Below are 24039 nucleotides of genomic sequence, written 5' to 3'. Positions count from 1 at the left end.
CCATTCTTTCCTACCCATAACCCCAACCTCCACAAACATTGCTGGCATTACAGTGTGCCAACATGATGGAAAGGAGCACAATATGTCATCTGGTCATAAACTGTACGCTAAAGTCCAGCGAAGTTAAGGCAGTGGCATCCATCACACCCACACCAACAACTTCTGGTGCTTATGGAACTCACAGCACCTAAGACCTATTATTCCCACTTCAGAACTGGGGAAAGCTAATTTCCCTACTCTATATTGTGAAAATCACTCAGAGTTCAGAATCAAAGGACAATTATTCAGGGAGCATCCCATTCAGCAAGAGCAACTCCAGAAGTCAACTAGAGCTGAACACACAAAGCATTTGATCTCGGATGCTCAATTCAGAAGCACAAAGATCAGGTTAAGAGCATGTGCAGAGTGCTTTCTCCTACCTCTAAGTAACCATAACTAGACACAATACAACAGGGTTTAGATGGGGAAAAACCCTGCCACAGGTCAGAGGATGATGACCTTCTGCGGTTCTCCAAAGTCTCCCTTTAGGAATTTAAGCCCCAAGGCTGTCCATTAGACCACTGGTCTTCAGCTGGTGAGTTGGGACCCACTATTGGGTTGCAGCTGAATCCAAGGTGGGCCACAACAGGAGTACTACCACCATGCAAAAATACGGTAAAAGATTAAGAAGTAGACCCCCAAATGAATGTTTGGACTAAAAGCGGGTCCTGGGTCTCAAAACGCTGAAGACTACCACATTAGACCATGTGTTAATTTGGGAACACGGATCAGTGCACAGGTATGGGGACTTTACAAACTGAGGGGAACTGGGTACCCCACAGCTGACATGCTAAGAGATCAGGGACCCAGGGAAGGAAGAAAAGTGCAGGTAGAGTAAAGCAATTGCAGAAGAAGAAAAAGAGAAGACACTGCGGCTGTAAAGGAGCTGGGAGTCCCTAATCCTTGCTGCCTGCTATGCGGCAAGAAACCCCTTTCCTCCCAATTTCCAGCGTTTCCACCTGGGGTTTGCCTTCAGCACTTCCTTTCCACCAGACACCCTCCACCCCCCGCAGCCCACAAATTACCTTCGATGCCACTGAGGATCTTGAAGCACTTGGTCGTGAACCAGTAGGACATGACCAGGAGGATGACAATAAGGGAGGCATACAAGAGGCTGTCACTGTGTGGCGTTTCCCTCTCCATGTCTCCATGCCAGATGCGTTGCCCACCCTGCTTTCCCTTGGCTCCCCCCGGTCCTCTGCTACGTTGGTGCCAGCCTCTTCCAGGCAGATTCAGAGCCACTCTCGGCCCCGTGCACAAACGAGGCTCCCCAAACCAATTACATTAATTGTTCTCCTTCCAACACATGGCGCCTGTCTAAAAATAACTGGCTGGCCCGGGGGGAGCCCAGTGGGGTGAGCATTGGAGAAGGGGAAGGTGAGCTACTTGGCCAGGATCAGGACCTACTGCGTTGGATCTTCCTGTGTGAACTCACTACCCCCCACCCCACAAACGGAGGCCACCTCTGTCCCACAGCAAGGGTTGCCACCTGGCAGTTTGGGGCTTCCCTCCCCCCTCCCCACGGAGCTTTATATATAATGAATGGGAAGATATTAAATTGTGCTTAATTAAACTGCACATTAAATGAATGCGCAGAAGTAGCTGGGTTTCTGCTTTGCTTTTTGCCTGCTTGAAGAAGCAGTTACTCCCTCCACAGCTCAAATCTCCCCCAAGGTAAGATATGGAGGCCAGGAGTGTCCATCTTCATCTATGGCAACTTCTTATGGTCTTTCAAATTTAATTCTTACTCACACACACTTCCTTCCTCTCCCTAAGCCAACTGTTTAGAGTAGCAGGGCTCACTGTTCTGAAACCTTGGTTAGATATCAATACAGAGGAGTTTCGTGCCCCACCCAGGGAGTAAATGGTCGGCAGGGAGCTGCCCTATACTCTCAGACCATTGACTCATCTTGATCAGCATTGTCTAGAATCAGCCTTCTTCAAATGGGTCCTCAGATGTTGTCGGACTACAACTCCCATCATCCCTGACCACTGGCTACACTGGCTGGGTATGATAGGAGTTGTAGTCCATCAACATCTGGAAGACACCCCTAGTCTAAATTCACTAGCAGCAGTCCTCCAAGCTTTCTGCCAGGGGTCTACCCCAGCCCTATCTACAAACTTTGCTGCAACTCTTCTCCGGGAGGCATGAGGTGCCAATTAAGAAGCACTATGTCTCTGAAGTCTGTATGTGTGCACACATGTGTGCGCACACGCATGAGTGTGATCAGTTAAGCTTCACCCACCTCCAGATGCCAAAATAGCTTTGCTCTGAAATTTCAGCAGTGACTGAAGGAAGTGTTTTACTAGCAGTATTCATTGCATCAAAGCTGAGAGGCAGCAATCCAGCCTAGTGTTTAAAATGAAGGAAGCAAACTTTCTGGTTAGACAGAACGCTTCCTTAGCTGCAGATGTTCTCAGCAACAAACAAACAATAGTTGGCTGATATCAAAGACAGGCATGGGGGAAAGCAATCTCTGTTAAACTAAAGGGGTACCTGGGAGTAACAGTCCAAACACTTCATGTCACCACTGGGTAACCCACAGGAATAAACAGTGTCACCTTCTTCCATTTCAGAGAGGGAGAATTTTCCTCCTTCACTCACGAAGTTACTGCATTTTTACAACACAGACAGACCAAGAGGAAACAGGTGTATTTATTTATCCTTAGGGGTCTGTAAGTCTCTCTCTGAACACTAACCAGATATGATTCACCTGAGGTGCATAAGGACTTACCTTTAGCACAACAAAGATAATCCCCCAAATATAAGTCCCTGAAATGCAGCATACACAAGCAACATTGCCTCCTCCAGCCCTTCGCCACAATCCTTTTGTGATCTATATGTGAAGCAGATGACAATGTCCAGGGGTCTGGGCTCAGTCGCTCACCCTTTGGCCTAATAATACTACTGTATAATATTATAGCATCTTCAAATGTTCAAAGCACTTAGGATAACAAGAAACTGCCTTATACAGAATCAGACCATTGGTCCATCTAGCTTAATATTGTCTACACTAACAGTGGCTCTCCGGGGTTTCAGACAGCCTTTCCCTGCTGGGGATTGAACCTGCGACCTTCTGCATGCAAGGCAAATCCACTACCACTGAGCTATGACTTTTCTACGTGTAGCCTGTGTTGTCATAAGTGCACCACTGTGCTGTCACCTTTGCACGCAGTCAGAGTCTAAGAACCAGGTGTCATCACCCCACTTATCTCCCTCTATATGTAAAAGAAAGCTGTGAACACACACACACACACACACACACACACACCAGTTCCCTGGCGAGACAGTGCTGGCACTGAGCTAAAATTAAACAGTCACCCACCTGCCTGGGTAAAAATAGCAGACAGAGTTGCACATCGGCAAGACTTCAAGCACAGCCACTAATTTTCCATGCCATTGTGAATGTGTGGCCCCATGACCCAAGGGCATGGAGTCATACTCTGCAGCCTGCCCCCATCAAGCACTGTGCAGGATGGGTTGCCAGATCACAAAAAGCCATTTGCATTCAGGTGTTGTTGTTTTTAAAAAACCAAAACTCAGGATGGCTGCCTTCTTCTGCAAGCCCAAGGGAGACTGGCGGTACTTGGAGAATTTGAGCTGAAGGCTCTGGACACCAGAGCATCCTTTATCGCTCTTTCCCCAGAAATAAGCCAAAAATGCAGGCAGCATTTTCTGGATACCACACTGTTCAAGACCATCACAAAACACTCTGTCCTTTCTCGGCAGATTCCCCGATTTGATCTAGAGAGGGAAAAGGTGCTCCCAGGAAGAGCTTGCTCTTTGCCAAGACAGCCAGAACCACCGCAGGGAACAGCAAGAGAGGCAGGCAACTCCATCAAGGCCTCTCTTTAGGATTCTGACTGTCCTCGAATCAGCTGACTGAGGGAAGAACTGCGTGCCAAGAACAATCCTGCCCTCTTGACACAAACATTTCCACCTGCTCTGTTCCTAGATACAGTATAACCTTGAGGAGGAGGGAGCACTTCCAGGGAGGGGCTTCTCTCCAGAATCTGTAGGTAGAACTATATAACTGCGTTATAAATACTGTAACTTTAAGAACTGGTTCCTGAGCTTGCTGTTTCCTTCCTCCCTCCCCACCCTTTTTCCTTCTGTGCCATGTCTTCTTAGAGAGTCCCTGTCCTCAGGCTTACAATCCTACTACTGGTTATTGTAAGCTGCCCTGGGATCCTATTTATCTGAACAGCATAAATATTATATATATATTCCAACACAATCCCATCTCTGTCAGTTACGGGTTAATTACACACACCCCTGCTTTGATTTCTATCTGAAATAGGGCAATGGATCACATGGACCATTTCATAGTTATATAACAGCAACAGATTCCTTAAAACGCAACTCAGCCAGCAGCAGAACGTGGGTCCTACAGAATTTGAATCTGCCTGCGCCGTCTGTTCAGCTAAGGCAATGCTCAGGAAATGAGGGTTCATCACTGATGACATGGGTGCCCTTTCCTGCAGCTGGGAGCTCACTCACCTAGGTTACCTGGCCTGGTCAGGCTGATCTAATGATGGCTAATACCTTTTTCTTCTTCTTCTTTTGCTTTATCCATTAGGAGAGTTAAATTTAGGTCACAGCTGAATCTTATTACAGAGCTGCTAATCAGAGTGGGAGCTGATTATTAATAAAGCACAGCCAAATATTGACAAAAGGCTATTTTCGGCTACAGATGTTACTGTTTCAATCTGGTTAATTGATCCAGAATCATTTCTCTTCGCCCAGTGTCACAGGGCGCTCAGAGCATTCCAGGGCACTTTTAACAGGAGAGTCTGTGCTTTATTTGGACTGGGCCCAGCTCTAATGGCATGTGAATGAATAATACAGAAGAGAGCACCTTAGGGCATGTGCAGAGTGCCTTTCATTCATTAGCCACAATCTGCTTCTGCACACCTAGAGACCCGTCCAGACTGTTTTATTTCATATGCATTAATGCAACCTGCTCTTGACACAGTAATAGTCCATTAGCAGTGGGTTTATTCTGCTTCATTAGTTGTTCTGCAATGCTTCCCCAATGCTACCACATTATTGGAGGGGCTACAGTGCAACAAGATAAACCAGTTTGTTGGTGGTATAATAAGTTATGGGATTTTAGCAGGAAGTTATAGGATAGGCACTGATTGGGAATGCAGCAGTGTGACCACCCCAAAACGTTTGCAAACGTTTCAAACAGTATTGGAAGTGGGACTGTGTATGACCACCTAGGTAGCACTATGAATACATGAATGCATGATAAAAATGATGTACTAAGGCCCTAAGATTAAGTACAAAGGTTTTATGGGGAAAGAGTCAAACTCTAAGCAGGCTTGTATCCTAGTACCACTGAAGCTCCTCTGGAGCAGGAACAAAGCACTGGCAGACCAAATAATAAGGGTGCAGGCCCTTGAATCCTAAGGGGAAATATGGTAACAACTTGCATTGCATTTAAGAAAACAAATTGCATTAAAGGTAATATAATTTTAACATAAAAACAAAAAAATGCATCTTCTCACTTCTTAATATTAGATGATACTCTTGTTTATGGTAGAGTCCAAAAAGTCACATTCTCGTGGCCAAAATTCAGGTTTTTATTCTTGCAGAAAAAGAGAGATGACATCAGACCCACCTGAGCTTGGAGTTTGAATCAGAGGTACCTTTCCTTGCAGGCCACTGGCAAACCCCCTCAACTAATAAACATGTGTGCCTGGGAGGGGGGCATGATAGATGCAAAAACCTTCCACCCAGCTCCACACTTTATGCAGGATGTTGCATAAATATTGGCAGTCCAAATTTATCTGTATCTGGTTATTATTATCTTTCTCCCTGTCCTGACCATCCCTCCGAGGTTATATTTATAATCTTTCAATTTGGCTGGTCTATTTACTTAACCGACCTGGAACAATCTACCAGAGAAAAGGCCGCCGCCCATGGGACAGAGGGTCATTGATGAATGATAATCCAGCTTCTACCTAGGGTTTTAATAGGTCATAAGATTTTATGGTAACTATATTTGTAATGTATTTTTGACGGTGTTTGTCCTTTGATGCTATGGCCTGTCGACTACGCAAATAAAGTCTATTCTTCTTCTTCTTGGCAGTCCAAGATTTCAGCAAATCCGGGCTGATACATCAAGTGCCTAGTTGTTGCGATTCGGTCAGTCCCTAGAGAAGCTGCTGCGAGGATACCAGTTGATCCCTCACACCAAATATTCTGTTTTGAACCAAGTTAATCTTCTTTTCCACCCTTTACACAAATTGAATCTCTCTTTTCTTGGGGCAATTTGATTAACTGTCTGCAGCCAGCTACAGGGGAAATGTTCTTAATCTACATTGTCTTTGTATCAGGTAGGAACATTAGGGGAGCAAGCCCCATTGAGCAGCATGTTCCATGAACGGGTGGAGTCATTTAAAGAGGCAGAGCCAGGGAAAGACGTCCAGGGGGGGGGGGTTCCATTTGTTTTAACAGGAAGCAAAGAAGCCAACTTTCCCCTTTGCACCTGCAGTATTTGATTGGAAATATCCCAATTCTCACAAGGATTTCAACACGGTGGAACAAACGACACTGCACTTAGGGTGAGACAAAATGTGTGTGTGGCAGGAAGAAGGGCTTTTTGCAAATGCTTTTTCCACTGGGGTGGGTGTTAAAAGGGGTGATGGCCCTACCGCCCTGATAAGCACTCTCCCTGCCATCCCCAGAGCATATTGAGAGTGAGGATAATGTGATGCAGGAAACACTACTCTCGCTATGAATTGGCTTGACAGTGTTTGCACACAGCCAAATCAAATTGGCTGCATGACATCATCTTGCTGAATACATGCTTTTCCTCCCCCCCCCCCAAACTGACCCTGGAACATCAGTTGATCAGGCAGCAAAAAGCCCGTGAACAGCAGTGAAAGGGGTGGACAAAGGGGACTTGGGTGGAGACAGTCCAGCACCCTAAAAGTGCTACTTTTAAACAAACAAAAAAGTTCACATGTGAACTGTTGGCACAGACTAAATCAGAATACCAGAATTCATATTTTCTGGTGTTTGCCACCCAAGCATGGGTGCACCTGTTAAACATGGAGCCAAACATAAAGCATAAAGCCAAACTGGCTTTAAATCTTGAGAAGAACACAAGCTGCTGGCTAAACCTGATGATTCTGTTTCTGTTTGCCTCTGTTAAACCTCAACCATGGATGCTGAGCTAAGGTAGACTGACAAATTCTGAGTGCCTTGACTCCAGAGTAAAGTAAAGTTATTCATTCCTGAGTATCCATAAATGCCTATTGCATGACCTAGGAAAATTGAGGCATGGCCCATGAGGAACTTGTCTTGATCCTCAGGCAAACACAAGGATGACTCTAACATACCAGTTTTAGGGACTTGTGTGCTACAGCCATTGGCACAGAGGACAAAATGCATCCTTCTGAATATGCATTATGAACATACACCTGAATATGCACCTAAGCTCTGATGCCCAGCTGTGAAATGAACTTTCCTGACATATAGTATGGGAAACTGGCAAAGTAGGGCAGAAAAACCGATGGTGTCCTCATTCTACCTGGGCAATCAGGTAGTGTGTGGTGTGGCTGACAGAGCATGGGGCTTGGAGAACAAGGAGTTCAGAGCTGGAATACATTTTCAGTCATTACTATTCAGTTACATTAAACCAGGGATGGAGGACCAGATGTTGCTGGAGGTCAGGGATGGTGGGAATTGTAGTCCAGCAGCATCTGGAGGACAGCAGGTTCCCCACCCCTGGGTTAGGTACTTAAACAATAAATGGTATCATTGCTATCTCCCAAGGATATTGAGATCAACATTACAGCAAGCACACTTTCAGCCAAAGGTCCTGTCATCATCTAGAATCTCAACTTCACTCTCCAAGAACTGGGCTTAACTTCAAGAAGTCCTCATGGTAAACCAGAGCTATCGTCGTCATCTCCCGCAGGCAGTTAAGTTCCACCCATATTCAGTCCATCCACAAGTTAGGCTATTTCTCTGCCTTCCTCAAGAAGATACACCTATCACAATGAAATTTACAAAACTCAAGACTGGCATCCGCTAAATACAGAATTAGCATCACTAGGGAGTGAAGTTGGGAGATACATAATGCAGCCCTTGATGCTCCTCAAATTTTCAGCGATCAGTGCTAGCATCCTACCAAACTGTTGCGTGTGACTCTGGAAATGGCAGAGACAGCTCCATGCTTCAGAGCAATGTGCCACTCATTGGGTCCAGAAATAGGCTGGGATGGACAGTGAATGCAGGAGGAAGTACCATCTTGAAATACTGAGCCCAGGTCTAGTAGGGGAGAGCTGAAAGCGAGTTTGACCACCTCCACTGGGCAACTTGACCCAGCGACAGAAATCCTTTGAATATTCACTGAATTCTAGAGACCAACAAGCAGAGGGAATATGTTGGGGCTGTGATTCTTCCTCAACTCAATGAGCTTCTAGATCAGGAAAGGATGACACCAGAGGAGAACCATTTGAGATTTAACTAGAAAAGATTTAACACACATTAGAAGTGGTGCGGGGAACTTGTGGTACTCCAAATGATGTTGAAGTAGAATTCCCATCATCCCTGACTATTTGCCTTGATGATGGGAACTGGAATCTAACAAGATCTGGATGGCCACAGGCTCCTCATCCTTGCATTAGAATGTGCACTTAAATCATGACTCACTCTTTGCCCCAAACCTACGCCTGGGAAGCACACAGGACACTGAAGGAATGGAGAAAGGCTGTTGCACATTGGGACAGGAAAAAGCTGAAAAAAGCCCAGAATCTCTGCATAACGCTGGACTCTGCTCGAGCTCAACCACCTGAGGCTTGCTTTTCTGGGTCAGGCAATAAGCATGAAGTTTGGGTGCACAGATCAAACGGCATCAGCTCCAATACGAAGTAATGGGCTCCAGTCCAACTCTCGGTGCTTCTGCTGGGTACATATAATTCTGTTTGCAGAGCAGAGCTTCCATCTCTCTGCAAAGAGGCCTTTTACAGGGTGGGGTGGAAATGGGCCGTGGGAGCCAACACATTAGATATGCTCATGTTTAAAGCAAGAGACTCTGAAAAGGGTGTGATGCAGGAATGATTTCTTCCCAGCCAGCCCTGGAGCTCCCAGCAAGGTTGCAGAAAAACCCAGCCACCAATTCCAAGGACCTGATGGGGGGGGTCCTGGCCCTGAACCAGAACAGAAGTGTATGTGTGGAGGCGCAACTGAAACTCAGCGTGACTCCATCATCTCTCAGGCATGTCATTTTGGTGCCCAGGATCCCCAGGCGATTTTCATTCTGGACTAGCCACATAAATTTTGTTTTCTTCTTCCCCTACTCCAAAGAGGCAGGATGACCTACAACTAAAGGGCGGGGAGAGAGAAAGATTGCTCCCCCCTTGTGCTTCACTGCAGAGCCCATGCATTTAAAGACCACCCCACAAAATGCTCATGATCTCTAGCCATCTGCCACAGTTCCTTGCCATGCCAACTCCAGAGCCCACCCCTCCACCAGAAGCCCAGAAGCAGCCTACCTTGAGACAGGGTCCCCGTGACCAGCTGGTAGAAGAAACGGATCGCCCGCCCCAGCTGCCTCTTGCACCGTCGCTGGCAGTGAGTCATGGTGCCAATACACAGTGGCAGGGTGGCCCCCGGTCAGAAAAACAACTCCCTGGGCAGGGTGAGAACTAGAAGTGCTCAAGGAGTAGGGGGCCCTTCTGTTCCTGCCTCTGACCGTGCCCAGACATCCGAGCCAGAACAACCCCCTGATCTCAGACAGACAGCAGGGCTAGGTGGGAGGAAGAGGAGGAGGTTTGTGCTCAGATAATTCCGCTGGGATTGGTGGTGGCACAGGCAATGCCTGGGTCACCGCAAGAGCAGCGGCTGCCAGTAAGGGGACACGCCCAGAGCTGTGCTCCCCATCCAGATTCAGAAAGTCCCAGCACTTTCGAGGGCTTCTGAAACTTGGAAGAATTGTAGCACAGGACAAAGCTGAGCACGGAGTGGCTTGCTGCTGTCTTAACTGCGAGCTTCTCCAATGACACACGCAAGCGACGCTCCCTCCTCGGACCCTCCTCCTCCTCCTCCTCCGTGCAGCAAAGTTGCTGGAAGAAGCAGCGAGGAGTGGACAGCGAAGCAAGAACCACAAAAGAGGCAGTGCTAAGTGGCTCTCCCAGCCAGTCGCATAGTTCCATGAAGGGGGGCAGCTGGCAATGCCCTGCCTTGGGGGAGTGTCCCCTTCCAGGCAACGTTGGGCAGCAGATGCCTCTTCGGTTCCCTGCTCTGCCTGGCATCTTCCTCTGCCACACCCAGCGCTCTACAACAGGCTCCCGGGAAACCACAGGCAGTGTCGGTTGGCATGGCAATGGTCTGACTCCACAGGTCCTGCTGGCCAATGGGGCGCTGCCTCCTCCTAACGCCTTTCCTGCAGACTGCAAGGATGTGCCTTTTCCATCAAAGTGGGGGAAGCATCACAGGACAGGGCAGAGAGACAGACGCCTAGCACTGCTCCACATCTGGCTCTGTGCAAACAAAGGAGTGCTGGCAACGTAATTCCTCAAACTATCAGGGCGATACATCAGCGAGTGACAAGGGAAAGCTGCAGCTGGGTGAAAATAAAGAGGTAGGAAGAGACGCAGCTGTGGACCACAAAACCACCTGCCTCTGTATCTGAAAAGGATCTGGGTTAACAACTAGGAAGGAGAATGGCAGCCCCAAAGGAGGGGGTGGTGGCTGGCCACACACCTATAGTTGTGCCCGCTGCTTTTGACAGTTTGCAGCGACATCCTTTATTACACTTCGGCAGAGTTTGGTTTCTGAAGATAACAGGCAAATGGATGGGGCTTTGTTGCATGGCGTGTAAGAGAGGTGATGCAGGTGTCACAAACCAAGTAACTTGTCCAGACAACCCAAGATAGTTATCTTGCTAAGAGCTAGCATATTTAAAAAACACACACATGCAGGAATGCAAGAGATGGTGAATCTGCTTTCATACACACCTTTACAACTCAGGCTTTCACTGCCATTACCTTATAGAGATCCAGGTAGCAAGATAATGAGTGGACACCAGACAGAAGTACCTGGAAAAAGCATATACGCAAGCAAAGCATATACAGTACGTATGTGGTGACATACTTTCTTACTCAGTTTTACCCCATTTCTTATCCTGAAGAGTATTACACACAGTAGCTTAAAGTGTTCAGAGACTTATATAAGCAAATGCGCTTTGTGAATAACCCAGAGCAAGCCAGACCTTAGCAAAAACAGAGGTTTAGTTGGGGAAAGCAAATAAAAGCACAGAAATCAGAGGTGGGGAACCTGTGACCCTCCAGATGCTGTTGGACTTCAACTCCATCTTCCCTCACCACTGGCTGTGAAAGGCTGTGAGCAGATGAAAACTGGAGTCCAAAAATATCCTGAGAGTTGCAGCTTCCCTGGCACTGCTTTAGATGCTCTAAAAAGCTACAAAAGACAGAGTACAGATTTCATTTATTCACTTCAAACATTCATAGATTGCCTTGCAGCAGAAAACTGTTCATAGGGCAGCTTACAACACTTTAACCCAAAACACAAACAAATGCAACCTATACAAAACTGAACATCCGTTCAAACCTACATTAAGAACAATTGAGCTTTGTCGTTAAATATATTACATAATCTCCTGGGAGAACAAGCCTTGTCTCTCCCACCACAGAATCTCCCAAACAACACATAGGAGTCTGCTAAATCCAAGCATGGATCTCTTTCATGGAAAAAAGCCTTTCTGATAATTTTAGAAGTATGTTGTTATTACATGCCCACGTGACTTAGAGCCAGTTCCAACATGTTTCAGGTACGCTCGTGTTGCATGTACACTAAATTTAGCAGGGAACGTAACAGAGTGGTAGAACACATGTGTTTCATGCAGAAGGTTCCAGGTACAATCCCTGGCATCTCCAGTTACAATATAGGATTTGCCCAAGACCATTGAGAACTACTGCCAGTCAGGGTAGACAATACTAGACTAGATAGACAAATAATCTTCCCTGGTATAAGCCTGTTATGTTCCTGTTGTCATGTGGCTTTGAGTATCAGTTGGAGGTTAGGTTTCCCCCCTGACTGTTGGGAAACCTTGAACTGAACTTGTAATGGTTCTAGGGGTTGCTTGTGTGTAAATCAACGCCACCCTTGGCTGGTTGCCTGAATGAACCCTTTCTGTCTGGACAGCCACGCGCCCGTGGCTGTCTCAATCGCTGGCAGAATCCGTTAGTGGGCGTTTCTTGAACTTCTTCCAGCAAAGAAGCTCTTTGACGCCTAGTCTCCGCCTACTTTCTCTGCGCGGAAGCCTTCTGCGCAGGGAGGGTGTGGGCATTGGAGGACCCATGCTCTCCCCACTGGTTCCCGGCGAGGAGTCTTGGAGCCACCTTGCCGATTCCCCCCATCTGCCCCCCTTCTCCGCTGGTGTTACGCTGATTTCCTTCCCCAGAAGATGTGCTGCTTCTCTCCCTCCCGGGACGCTCTTCGGAATCCCTCTGGAGCCCTCCCTCTCCCTCTGGCTCCGATAGCAGTTCCCTGACAGAACTGAACTGAACATTGTTCAAAGAAACAGATAAACATTGGCAACTCTCAGATCATCAACTGTCTCTATACACCAGCGGTGAGAAACCCATGACCCTCCAGATGCTGATTGCATCATCCCTGGACATTGACCATGTTGTCTGGGATGGATAGGAGTTGGAGGTACAACAGGCTGTCAAATCCTCTTTAAAGTCAGCCAAGTTGATGGTCATCACTGCGGGAAATTTTACACTTTGCCATTCCTCCTGTTGCCATTAGCAGGACCAGTGGGGGCAAAGTGTTAAGGCCCTCTTCCCCCCACTCACACTGTGGTCCTGATCCAATTCAGCAAACCATCCCTGACTGACTGACTATCTGACAACCTACTACCTATGACAACACTCCAACCAATCCAAGGCCAAAATCTTGGTCCTTAGACATAGGGATAACCTCCTTGCATCAGTGTGGAAGCTTGTCTTTAGCTAGTTGTGCATGTCTGAGAAAGGGTCATCTCTGTGGCCCAAGAATATCCTCAAATCATGTACTAGTCTGCACACACATCCCTCTCTATACCGCTGATCCTTCCTAGCTTAGAGGCAGACTCAAGACCACCATGCCATACTCACTATGGGGTCAGATCAAGACCAAGAAGGGATGGCATACAAGCTTACTGTGCAGCGTCTGCTTAAAAACTCCCTGGTGCAGCAGCTCTGAACACACAGAGAATCAACAATCTGTAGACTTCAGCTGCCACAAAAGCTGAGCATTGCAATCTTTCCCTACTTCTCCACTTTCTTGAATTCCCATGCACGGCAATGCTTGGCTCGCTACACGAGGGTAGTCACAGATATCTGCCTCTCCGTGTGCTTACAGTCAAAACATCACACGTTTTGAAGGAGCCCCCTGCACAGCCGCTTGATTCCCATTGAGAGTGATAATCAAGTATGGATTTCCCTACTGCTTCTAAGCATGCTTATGGGTGAAGTGGGGTTGTTCTAGCCTCTTCACAGTTCACAGTTATACTCTCCCTGCAGTGTATAGATTCTAGAAGGAGTCATGGGAGCAAGTCTCTGGCCCATTGGTCTGAGCCTGCGCGCACACACCATGTGGAGAATGCCATGTCTGATCAACGCATACATCCCTGTATAACTGTGCCTTACAATGATGAACTTTCAGATGAAAGAGAGATGTACAAGTTAGGCTAAATATACATGAGTACTTGTCAACAGAGTACCAGTAGAGCGTGTGAATACAAACAACACTTTGCTCACTGTCAGTACTCTGCATATTGAGTTTATTGTATACTAATTCCTCCCCCCGCCTTACCTGGTGACAGTGGGCACCAGCCAAGCAGCGCCAGGTTGTTGGGCTGAGCCACCATGTGAATTGACCACAATGCCTCTGGACTGAAGATTCCGCTGGGGCATTGTGGGAAATGAAATCAGCAGGCAGACCCATTTGCCTGGTGCTTCTTGGAAGTGCCAGGATGAAGACGTGGGGGCTGGAGCAGGCATTAGTGGCGCCCCCTGCCAGGCAGCTGGTGCTCTGGCAGCTGCCCAAGGATGCCAGGTGCTGCTGCCAGCCATGAAACAGGAAGTGGTAGTCATCCTAGATTGTGTAATAAAAAGAATGTAAGAGTGCAGCATTCTGTGGGAGTCTTTGTTTATCTTGGTGCTCAGTGACATCCTTTGCAGGAAGAACAGCAGCAGGAGGCACAAGAAGGCAATGCTCGTCATAGCTGGGCCTCCCCTGCATGGCCGGGAGTATTTAATAAACCACCCAACATGGGTTTTCTTTTCCTGAAGATCTCAGTTCTAGCCTACTTGAAGGCATATTTGCAGGTACACTGGCTGATCAAATACAAGAAGAGCCTTCTGGATCAGGCCAGTGGCCCATCTAGTCCAGCATCCTGTTTTCATAGTGGCCAACCAGATGCCTGTGGGAAACCAGCAAGCAACATTCAAACACAAGAGCCAGTGTGGTGTAGTGGTTAAGAGCGGTAGTCTTGTAATCTGGTGAACCGGGTTCGCGTCTCCGCTCCTCCACATGCAGCTGCTGGGTGACCTTGGGCCAGTCACACTTCTTTGAAGTCTCTCAGCCCCACTCACCTCACTGAATGTTTGTTGTGGGGGAGGAAGGGAAAAGGAGATTGTTAGCCGCTTTGCGACTCCTTTGGGTAGTGATAAAGCAGGATATCAAATCCAAACTCTTCTTCCCCTCCTGTGGCTTCCAGCAACTGGTATTCAGCCATCGATAGCCGTCTTCTCCATGGATCCTCTTTTAAAGCCATCTAGGTTGGTGGCCATCACTGCCTTTTCTGGGAGCGAGTTCCATAGTTTAACTATGCGCTGGGCGAAGCACTTTCTTTTATCTGTCCCGAATCTTCCAGCATTATTTTTATGTCCATGAGTTCTTGTGTTGTAAGAGAAGGGAGCAAAGCTTTTCTCTATCCACTGTCTTCATACCACGCATGGTTTTATAAACTTCTAGCATGGTGCCTCTTTCTTGCCTTTTCTCTAAGAAGTCCCAAATGCTGCAACTTTTCTTCACAGGGGAGTTGCTCCGACTCCCTTGATCATTTAGGTTGCTGTTTCTAAACCTTTCCCAACACTACACAATACCCTTTTTTCAAGGTGAGAGGACCAGAAACGAAGCTGCAGTTTTGCTCCCTGTTTTTTGTATTTTGTAGGCTACCAAGCCTTTGTTTAAAGAAGCCAGAGAAGTGGTTTTTAGAACACACTGTGGATGACAGCACAGGAAGGGCCTTTTTAATTTACGCACACCTCTGCTCAAAGGCTTTCTCAGCTACCTAGCAAGTATTAGAGGAGGAGCACATCTAGTGGAAGAAGGCAGTACTACTATCCTTTTAACCAAGGCATCAGTTTGTGGCGGCCATAATATTGGGCCCAGCCAGATACAGATGCATCTCAGACATGACCGCCTCCAGCACTTCTCCAGTGAAAATAGAGATGTCCTATTCCTTAAAAATAATAATGATAATAATATCCCACCCACCTGACTGGGTTGCCCCAGCCACTCCGGTCCGCTTCCAACATATATAACATATATAAAAACATAACAAAGCATTAAACATTAAAATGCTTCCCTATAGAGGACTGCCTTCAGATGTCTTCTAAAGGTTGTATAGTTACTTATCTCCTTGGCTCGGGGGTCACACACCCTTGAACATTTCTCCGATGAAAATAGGGACATCCTAAGGAAAAAAGGGACATTCTGGGATCAAATCAGAAACTGGGATGGCTTCTGTAAATGCGGGACTGTCCCTAGAAAAAAGGGACACTTGGAGGGTCTGCCATTTGGGTGAGCTCCTGCTTGGTCTATGCTCTGGGCTATGGTTGTGTGAGGCTGCTTAAAAAGGAAAAGGTAAAGGACCCGACAGTTAAGTCCAGTCGCAGATGACTCCGGGCTCATCTCGCTTTACAGGCCGAGGGAGCCGGCGTTTGTCCACAGACAGTTTTTCCGGGTCATGTGGCCAGACCGACTAAGCTACTTCTGGTGAAACCAGAGCAGCGCACGGAAATGCCGTTTACCTTCCCGCCGGAGTGGTACCTATTTATCTACTTGCATTTTCGGCGTGCTTTCGAACTGCTAGGTTGGCAGGAGCTGGGACCAAGCAACGGGAGTTCACCCCGTCTCATAAAAGTATTTCTTCATACAGTGTGTAGTTAAAATATGGGTCCTACCTAGTCACCTTCCTATTTTCTTCTGGCATTGGCAAGCAGCATCACCTTTTGGCTGATTAGCACATCACCTACCAAGGGCCACAGCTCAGTGGAAGAGTACCTGCTTTGAATGCAGAAGGTCAGGCATCTCCAGGTAGGGCTTGGAGAGACTCCAGTCTGAAACCCTGGAGAGTCAGCTGCCATTCAGTGTGGACAATACTGAGCTAGATAGACCCATGCTCTGGTTCAGTATCTAAGGTACCTTTTTATGCACCATGCCATGTCAAAACATAGAAAGACAGGAAGCTGTCTTAGAATCACAGAACTGAAGTTTTGGAAGGGGCCACAAGGGTCATCTAGTCCAACCCCCTGCAAACGCAGGCATCAACGTGGACTTGAACCCATGGCCCTGAAATTAAGGGGTCATGCTCTACCGAGGTACCTGAAGCAGGCCATTGGTCCATCCAGCTGTGCTTTGTCTATACTGGCAAGTGCTCTTCAGGGTCTCTCCCAGGAAATGGCAGAGATTGTGCCTGGGGCTGACCACATGCAAAGGTGATGTGCTACCACTGAGCTGTGGTCCTTCTCTCACTACCTTCCTCCCATAGAAACCATCCTCCTCGGGGGGCCACTAGGGGCGCATTGGAAGATGGCCGACAATACCATCTCTCCGACCCACATGGGGTAATTAAGAGGCTGTTATGGGAGTAGGCAGCCTCCCTTGTTGCCCCAAGGAAATGGGGAACACTGCCCTTGCCTGCTGTGCCCATAAATCACCCCCTAATTCGAAAGAAGGGGGTGAGGGCCCTAGGCAGAATGCCCCCGTGTGGACCTCGGCTCTCCTGGACGCTGTCTCTGATCGCGCACTAGTTGCAGCAATTTGGAATAATTAATTACAAAAGAAGCAAATGCACATATTTCAAGTGAAGAAGGGGAGTGAAGTCTGCTAATTTAAGTGACCTCTGCGAAAGAAGACGACGGGTTGGAGAAACAGGAATATTTTACGATGAAGATACACCAAAGGCTGGGTATGTTGACAACGGGACTGAATGGGGGGGGGGGGGACCTTTTTTACTTTCCTTCTATGTGATTTACAAGAACCCCTCCTCATTAGAATCGTCGGTTGAACTGACCCAAGCAGGATGATTAAGGTCTGTGTGGAGATAAACTTTAACCAAAAGTATGCTTTATGGAGATCGAGAAGCAATAAGAGCTTTTGGAATGGAGCAGCAATTAATTTGGAGTCGCCATCTTGCCAAAGGATTTATAGCCAGGAGGAAGAACGGACTTGTTTTCAGACTGCATTCCTGGTGAATCTCCTCAGAGGTTTTGAGAAAGGAGGCAGATTGGTGAAGATTAATGATGCTAAGACTGTTTTGATGTATGGAAGTGATGTTATATGGAAAACGTCTGGATATGGCTACTGGATAAAAAAAATAATATCCACGCAGGATTACAAAATGTTCTAACCAGCTTGTGGAGACTATCAGAGGTCACAAAGAGAAAAATATATGAAAATAACAACAAGAGATGTGGAAAAATAATAAGAAAGGACTGGATAGTACTGTGAACATCATAAGGTTAGATTTGTGGACATTAAAACAGCAGTAAGAAGCAAGAAGTTGATTGGATCCCCTTCGGAACTTGAAATATGGGTACCCCCAACAAAAATTTAAAATTCAGCTGTGTAATTTGGAATTTATGTAATTTGGTTTGATTTGATGTGATTGGTCGGTTAATAAAAAATTATTCTTAAAAAAAAGAAAGAAACCACCCTTCTCATCCCACCATAAACGCTCTCCTCCTGTCCTACCCCTTCTGTACTTTCCAGAGCACACCTGCTCTATGTTTACTCAGAAGAAAACCCCCATCGTACTCACTGGATCTCCCTCTCAGGAAAGTATATAAAGGACTGCCGCCCCACTGGCCTCGTGCCAAGACTATTTTAGCTTCCCGGTCGACTCATAAATAGAACTGCTGTTTAATTACAAAGATAAATATAAAACTATTCCCAAATCTGTCTTAGGCACAAAGTGTTTATGCTCATAGTTTAATATTTCAATTGCCCCAGAGTCATTGCTCCTGATTATAAAGGGATCCAAGGCTGCATTTGCAATAACATTTTGCTGTCAGTTTAAACATGCTATTTACAGTGAAAATTGCCTCTCCCCGTGCAACAGCAGCATTCACACTTCTTAATGGAAAATGCTACAAGGAAAAACTAGCTCTGGCCTTGCAAACATGAACTCATGGCAGTTTAGGGGCTCCCGCAGGACCATGCCACTCCTGGCCTGCAAAATATTGATGACCGAAACCACATGGGGACTTTCAGTCCCAGTCCTCTTTATCATTCTGCAATGAGGTATGGCACTTTTTACACCAGCAAACCACTGGGCTCTGCAACATCCCACATCCTCAGGGGGAAGGCACCAATCATTGCTTAAATCCTGGGGGTGGGGAATCAGATAAGTCAATCAATTGGATTTCAAGTTTTATAATCCAGCTTTGAAACTGTCATGGAAGAATGAACTTTGGCAAGAACCTAGCAGCACCCAAAGCCTTTTCTTATCTTTTTAAAGGGCGTTAAGTGAAAGGCCCCGAATAAACGTAAGGTTCTGCACTTAGGCAGGAAGAACCAGATGCACAAATATAGGATGGGAGACACCTGGCTTACTAGCAGTAAATGTGAAAAGGATTTAGGGGTCTTGGCAGACCACAAGCTTAACATGAGCCAACTGTGTGATGCAGCAGCAAAAAAAGCTAATGCTATTCTAGGCTAAGTATAGTGTCCAGATCAAGGGAAATAATAGTACCACTCTGTTCTGCCTTAGTGAGACCACACTTGGAATGCTGTGCTCAATTCTGGGCAACACAGTTTAAGAAAGATGTTGACAAGCTATGCAGAGTAGGACAACCAAGATGATAAAGGGTCTGGAAACTAAGTCTTATGAGGAGTGCTTGAAGGAGCTGGGTATGTTTAGACTGGAAAAGAGGCGTCTCAGAGGAGATATGATAGCCATCTTCAAATATCTTAAGGATATATGGAGGCGGGAGCATGCTTGTTTTCTCCTGCTCTGGAGGGTAGGACTCCAACCAGTGGGCTTCAAGTTGCAAGAAAGGAGATGCCAACTAAACATTCGGGGGGGAACTTTCTGACAGTAAGAGCTGTTCAGCAGTGGAACAGACTCCCTTGGGAGGTGGTGGACTCTCCTTCCTTGGAGATTTTTAAGCAGAGGTTGGATGGCCATCTGGACTAGATGGCCCTTAGGATCCCTTCCAACTCTTCCATGATTCTACAAAATACAGTGGTGCCCCGCAAGACGAATGCCTCGCAAGACGGAAAACCCGCTAGACGAAAGGGTTTCCCATTTTTGAGCTGCTTCGCAAGACGATTTTCCCTATGGGCTTGCTTCGCAAGACGAAAACGTCTTGCAAGTCTTGCGATTTTTTTCCGCTTCCCCCCCTTTTCTAAGCCGCTAAGCCGCTAATAGCCTTTTAGCCGCTAAGCCGCTAAGCCTTTAATAGCCGCTAAGCCGCTAATAGCGCTAATCCGCTAATAGGGTTGCTTTGCAAGACGAAAAAACCGCTAGACGAAGAGACTCGCAGAATGGATTATTTTCGTCTTGCGAGGCACCACTGTACTACCATAGGGGCACCAGGATCTAAGAAATGAAGGAAGCAGGATGACAAAAGCACACAAAAAGTGATAGAGGCCCTGGAGAGTAATAATAACAACAACAACAACAGGCAGGATTTCTGTAGTGCTTTCAAGTGTTCAAAGCACTTCATATGTATTATTTTGCCGCAATTGTAACAACCCTGCAAAATGAGCCAGTATTTTTATCCCCGTGTTGCAGGTGGGTTCAGGAGGAGCACCGAAGCTGGCAAAACAGTGGCTTGCCTAAAGCTATCTACAAATTAATGGCCAGAGGTGAGATTTGAACTAGGAACTTCACCTGCGGCTGGTGAGAGTTGCAGGCCAAACCAGCGGGGAGGCAGATGGAAACACACAGATATAGACATAAACTTATATCCTGGTCTGCAATGAGTTTTCCTGGAGGGTCACTTTGAGAAACATTGGAGGGGATAATGGATGAATGCAGAGTCCCCAGACTGGTCTGGTAGCAAAACCTATGGCTGCTACCATCACCAGTCTCCCCCAGTGGCGTCGCAACGGGGGCGGGGGGGGCGGGGGGGGCGGTGTGCCCCAGGTTCCATGTCTGTGGGGGTGACAATAAGTCACCCTGCGGCGGCTTGCGGCGGCACGAGCAGCCATCACGCTGCCGCAGCCGCATATGGAGGATCCTCTGTTCGCAGCTGCAGCTGCGAGCAGAGGATCCAAGCACTGATGGCAAACCGCTAAGTACAGCGCATGCGCTGTATGTAGTGATGCCGCACATGCGCTGTATAGTTTGCCGCCAGTGCTACTCTAGCGCCGTACGGACGGTGACAGGATCCTCTGCTCGCGGCTGCAGCCATGAACAGAGGATCCTCCGTTTGCGGCTGTAGCGGTGACGGAGGGATCCCAACGGCAAACTGCTATACAGCGCATGTGCGGTGTCACTACGTACGGCACATGCATCGTACGTAGCAACGCCGCACACACGCCCTACGTAGCGATGCCTGCCCCGGGTGTTACGACGCCTTCCTTCACCCCTGGTCTCCCCCTCTGTCTCTGGGGTGACAGCTGTCCTTAATGGCCTGTTTGGGCTCATGAGCTTCCAGTTGCTGACCCCTGTCCATATAGGAAAAAGCCAAAGTTGCTCTGTTCCCATGGTGTTGTGCTGGGATTTATCAGTTTGCTTTCAAGGGCCATTTAACAGTTTCTGGCTCAAATGCCAGCCGGGAGGAACAGCTTCCCCTTCCCCAGAGGCTAATTACTTGCAGCACCGACTTGGGAAGATCCTGAGAAGCCTTGGTTAAAACCACCATCCACTCTTTTTTCAAGTTGGTTTCTGAGCACTGCCAATATAGTCTCCAAGCAGCATTCTCATCTGCAACCCGTAATACAGCATTTTATACAAATGCACACATTGTGCTGCTATTATTATTATTATTATTATTATTATTAAATTAAATTTATATACCACCATTCACCTGAAGATCACAGGGTGGTTCACAACATAAAAATACAACATGAAAATGCAAAAAAAATAACAATAACAACAACAAAACAATACCCCCGACCCAAATGCCAAAGAATGTTAATTAGCCAAATGCCTGGTTGAAGAGAGTTGTTTTTTGCCAGACCCCTAAAGTTATGCAATGAAAGTACCAGGTGAGCATCTTTGGAGAGAGCATTCCACAAATGGGGAGTCACTGCAAAAAGGCCTGGTCCCATGTTACCACCCTCTGGACCTCCCGTGGAGGAGGCACATGAAGAAGGGCCTGAGATCACAGGGTTTGGTTCAGTTTAAATGGAGAGAGGCGGTCCATGAGTTATTACGGTCCTGGGATATTTAAGGCTTTATAGGTCAAAAGCAGCACTTTGAATCAGGCCTGGAATCTAAGTGGCAGCCAGTGCAGTCAGGCCAGCATTGGTGTACAGTGGTACCTCGGGTTACATACGCTTCAGGTTACAGACGCTTCAGGTTACAGACTCCACTAACCCAGAAATATTACCTCGGGTTAAGAACTTTGATTCAGGATGAGAACAGAAATCGTGCTCCGGCGGCGCAGCAGCAGCGGGAGGCCCCATTAGCTAAAGTGGTGCTTCAGGTTAAGAACAGTTTCAGGTTACGAATTAACCTGAAATTCGGAACGAATTAAGTTCTTAACCCGAGGTACCACTGTGCTATGCTCAAACCGTCTTACCCAGTAAGCAACCTGACCACCAAATTCTGCACCACCTGGAGTTTCCAAAGCATTTTCAGCGGCAGCCCCACGTATAACACGTTGCAGTAATCTATCCTACAAGTTCTGATGCCCTTCCCTGACATGACAGCAGCTCCTCCAATCCCAGGCACATTTCTAAAGCTGCCTTTCCTTTACAAGGTGAAAAATGCATGTTTGCCAGCTGTTGCCTCTTCAGTCCATGTTCACCCCTTCTGAAACTTGATTTTTGTTATTTAAAAGGGAGGCGGAGGCGCTGGCACTTTAATGTACATTTTTTTCAATTATAACAAAAAACACACACACAAGGAATAGGAAAGTAAAACTACTCCCTTGGAATATCTGTAGAAGGCGAATTTACACAGTGAGGCCCAATTCTTCTGTATCTTCCTAGCTGGTAGAGCAATTGTGTTTTTAAATACATCTCAGATATACTACTGCAGAGAACGATTACATTTGTGGAGAGGCCAAACTTTAGCGGTTGAACATGGACATTGCATATTACTGGGCACAGCAGGCAGGAGAGCTGAGCAAAGTTAGGAGCTGAGTTCCAATTGCCCTGAGTATAGCAAAAAAGATCAAGCACCACAGCCAGAGCTGTGTATCACACTTCCACAGGAGTTCATAAAAATATAAAGAATGCAATACTGGACAAAGAAGGAAACTTCCGGGGGGGGGGGGATCTCAGCTTTCATTACTAAAACATTTAAGTTTCTATCCCACATGGCTATGAAGACAGGCATGAAATATCGCCTGGAATTTAAAAGCAGGTTGGAAGCTGCAGCTGCAGTTGCCAGCCTCATAACTGGAACAGGCTACAGAAAGCACACAATTCTGAACTTGGCTTAAGACGGAATGGCTGCATATTTCAAAACTCAAATTGCGGCAGAATTTCAGAATTCAAAGTGATGTTTTTGATCATTAAAGCCTGAGATAGCCTGGACCCTTCGTACTTTGGGGGGTGGCTGTTCCCATTCTCTTGTTGATTAGCAGGAGGTAAGCAGCTCCACATCCCATCCTTTGTTCAAGTAAGGCCAGGGAGAAGGAAAGGTTGGACGTGATCAGGGAAGGTGGCATTCCCCTTTGCGGAGCATCCTTCCTTGGGAACTCCGCTCTGCTTCGCTGCTTACTGTTATTTCAGCAGCTGGTAAAACCTTTTGTCTTGAAAAGCCATTTCCCTCTGGGTGACTGTGCAGTGTGTGATGTTTTATATCGTTGCTGCTTTGGCTTTTAGGTTTTTTTTATTAATGTTCTACCATTTTTTAACTCATGCTGTTTCATGATGTTCTGATGCCTGGCTGTACATTGCCTTTGAGTGCCATTCTCACAGAAAACAAGTTTTTTAAATGCCTGGGATGTGATTTTTTTAATTAAAAAAATAAAGTGTGCGTCCAAAGCCTGCTAAACTCTCAGAAGTCTGAAAGTTGTCTGAATATGATTTCTGTACGCTAGCACAGCAGCAAGAATACTCATCGCAAAGAGTTGGAAGACACAAGATTTGCCCACGCTGGTGGAATGGCAGACGCAGTTGATGAACTACATGGAGATAGCTGAACTGACCGGCAGAATCCGAGATTTGGATCAAGAAACAATTGAGGGGGACTGGAAAAAATTTAAAGACTATTTGCAAAAATATTACAAGCTGTATGAATCTTAAGATAGTGCACGATCAGGAAATGTTATGCTTTAGCAATTATGATTAAGTAAATGGTAAAATAAGTGATAAAAGAGAAAAGGAGACAAATTGAATTGAATATGTTATGTTTATTTTAAAGGTATTAAAACTGAGATATAATACATTGAATTTGGATACATAACAATTGAAAGTTACAACGAGGTATGAAATAAGGTAACAAATTGCTGACATTGTCAATATAAAGAACGCAGATCCGGAAGGGGTGGGGAAGTCCAAATGTATCTATTTCTTTCTTTTCGGTTGTTTTTCTGTGTGTGTTGTTTTTTGCATTGTTA

The 24039-nt window shown here is 46.6% G+C and overlaps 1 protein-coding gene across 3 annotated transcripts in view; it reads right to left on the bottom strand.

Moving 5' to 3' along the window:
* Positions 1–24039, bottom strand: part of KCNIP2 (potassium voltage-gated channel interacting protein 2) — a 106461-nt gene that overhangs the window by 40674 nt on the left and 41748 nt on the right. Inside the window, exon 1 of one of the 3 annotated variants that reach the window (XM_077930156.1) lies at positions 9553–10353. The exons of the other annotated variants lie outside the window; for them this stretch is intronic. Within the exon in view, the coding sequence (XP_077786282.1) occupies positions 9553–9640 (88 nt within the window). The 5' untranslated portion in view covers positions 9641–10353. Of the gene's footprint in view, positions 1–9552; positions 10354–24039 lie in introns of those variants that run through there. 3 annotated transcript variants of the gene reach the window in all.

The sequence above is a fragment of the Podarcis muralis genome, chromosome 6 (assembly GCF_964188315.1).
Source record: "Podarcis muralis chromosome 6, rPodMur119.hap1.1, whole genome shotgun sequence".
NCBI classification, from domain to species: Eukaryota; Metazoa; Chordata; class Lepidosauria; order Squamata; family Lacertidae; genus Podarcis; species Podarcis muralis.
Note: the sequence above shows the minus strand (reverse complement) of the source record. Positions and strands in the feature narration are given on the sequence as shown.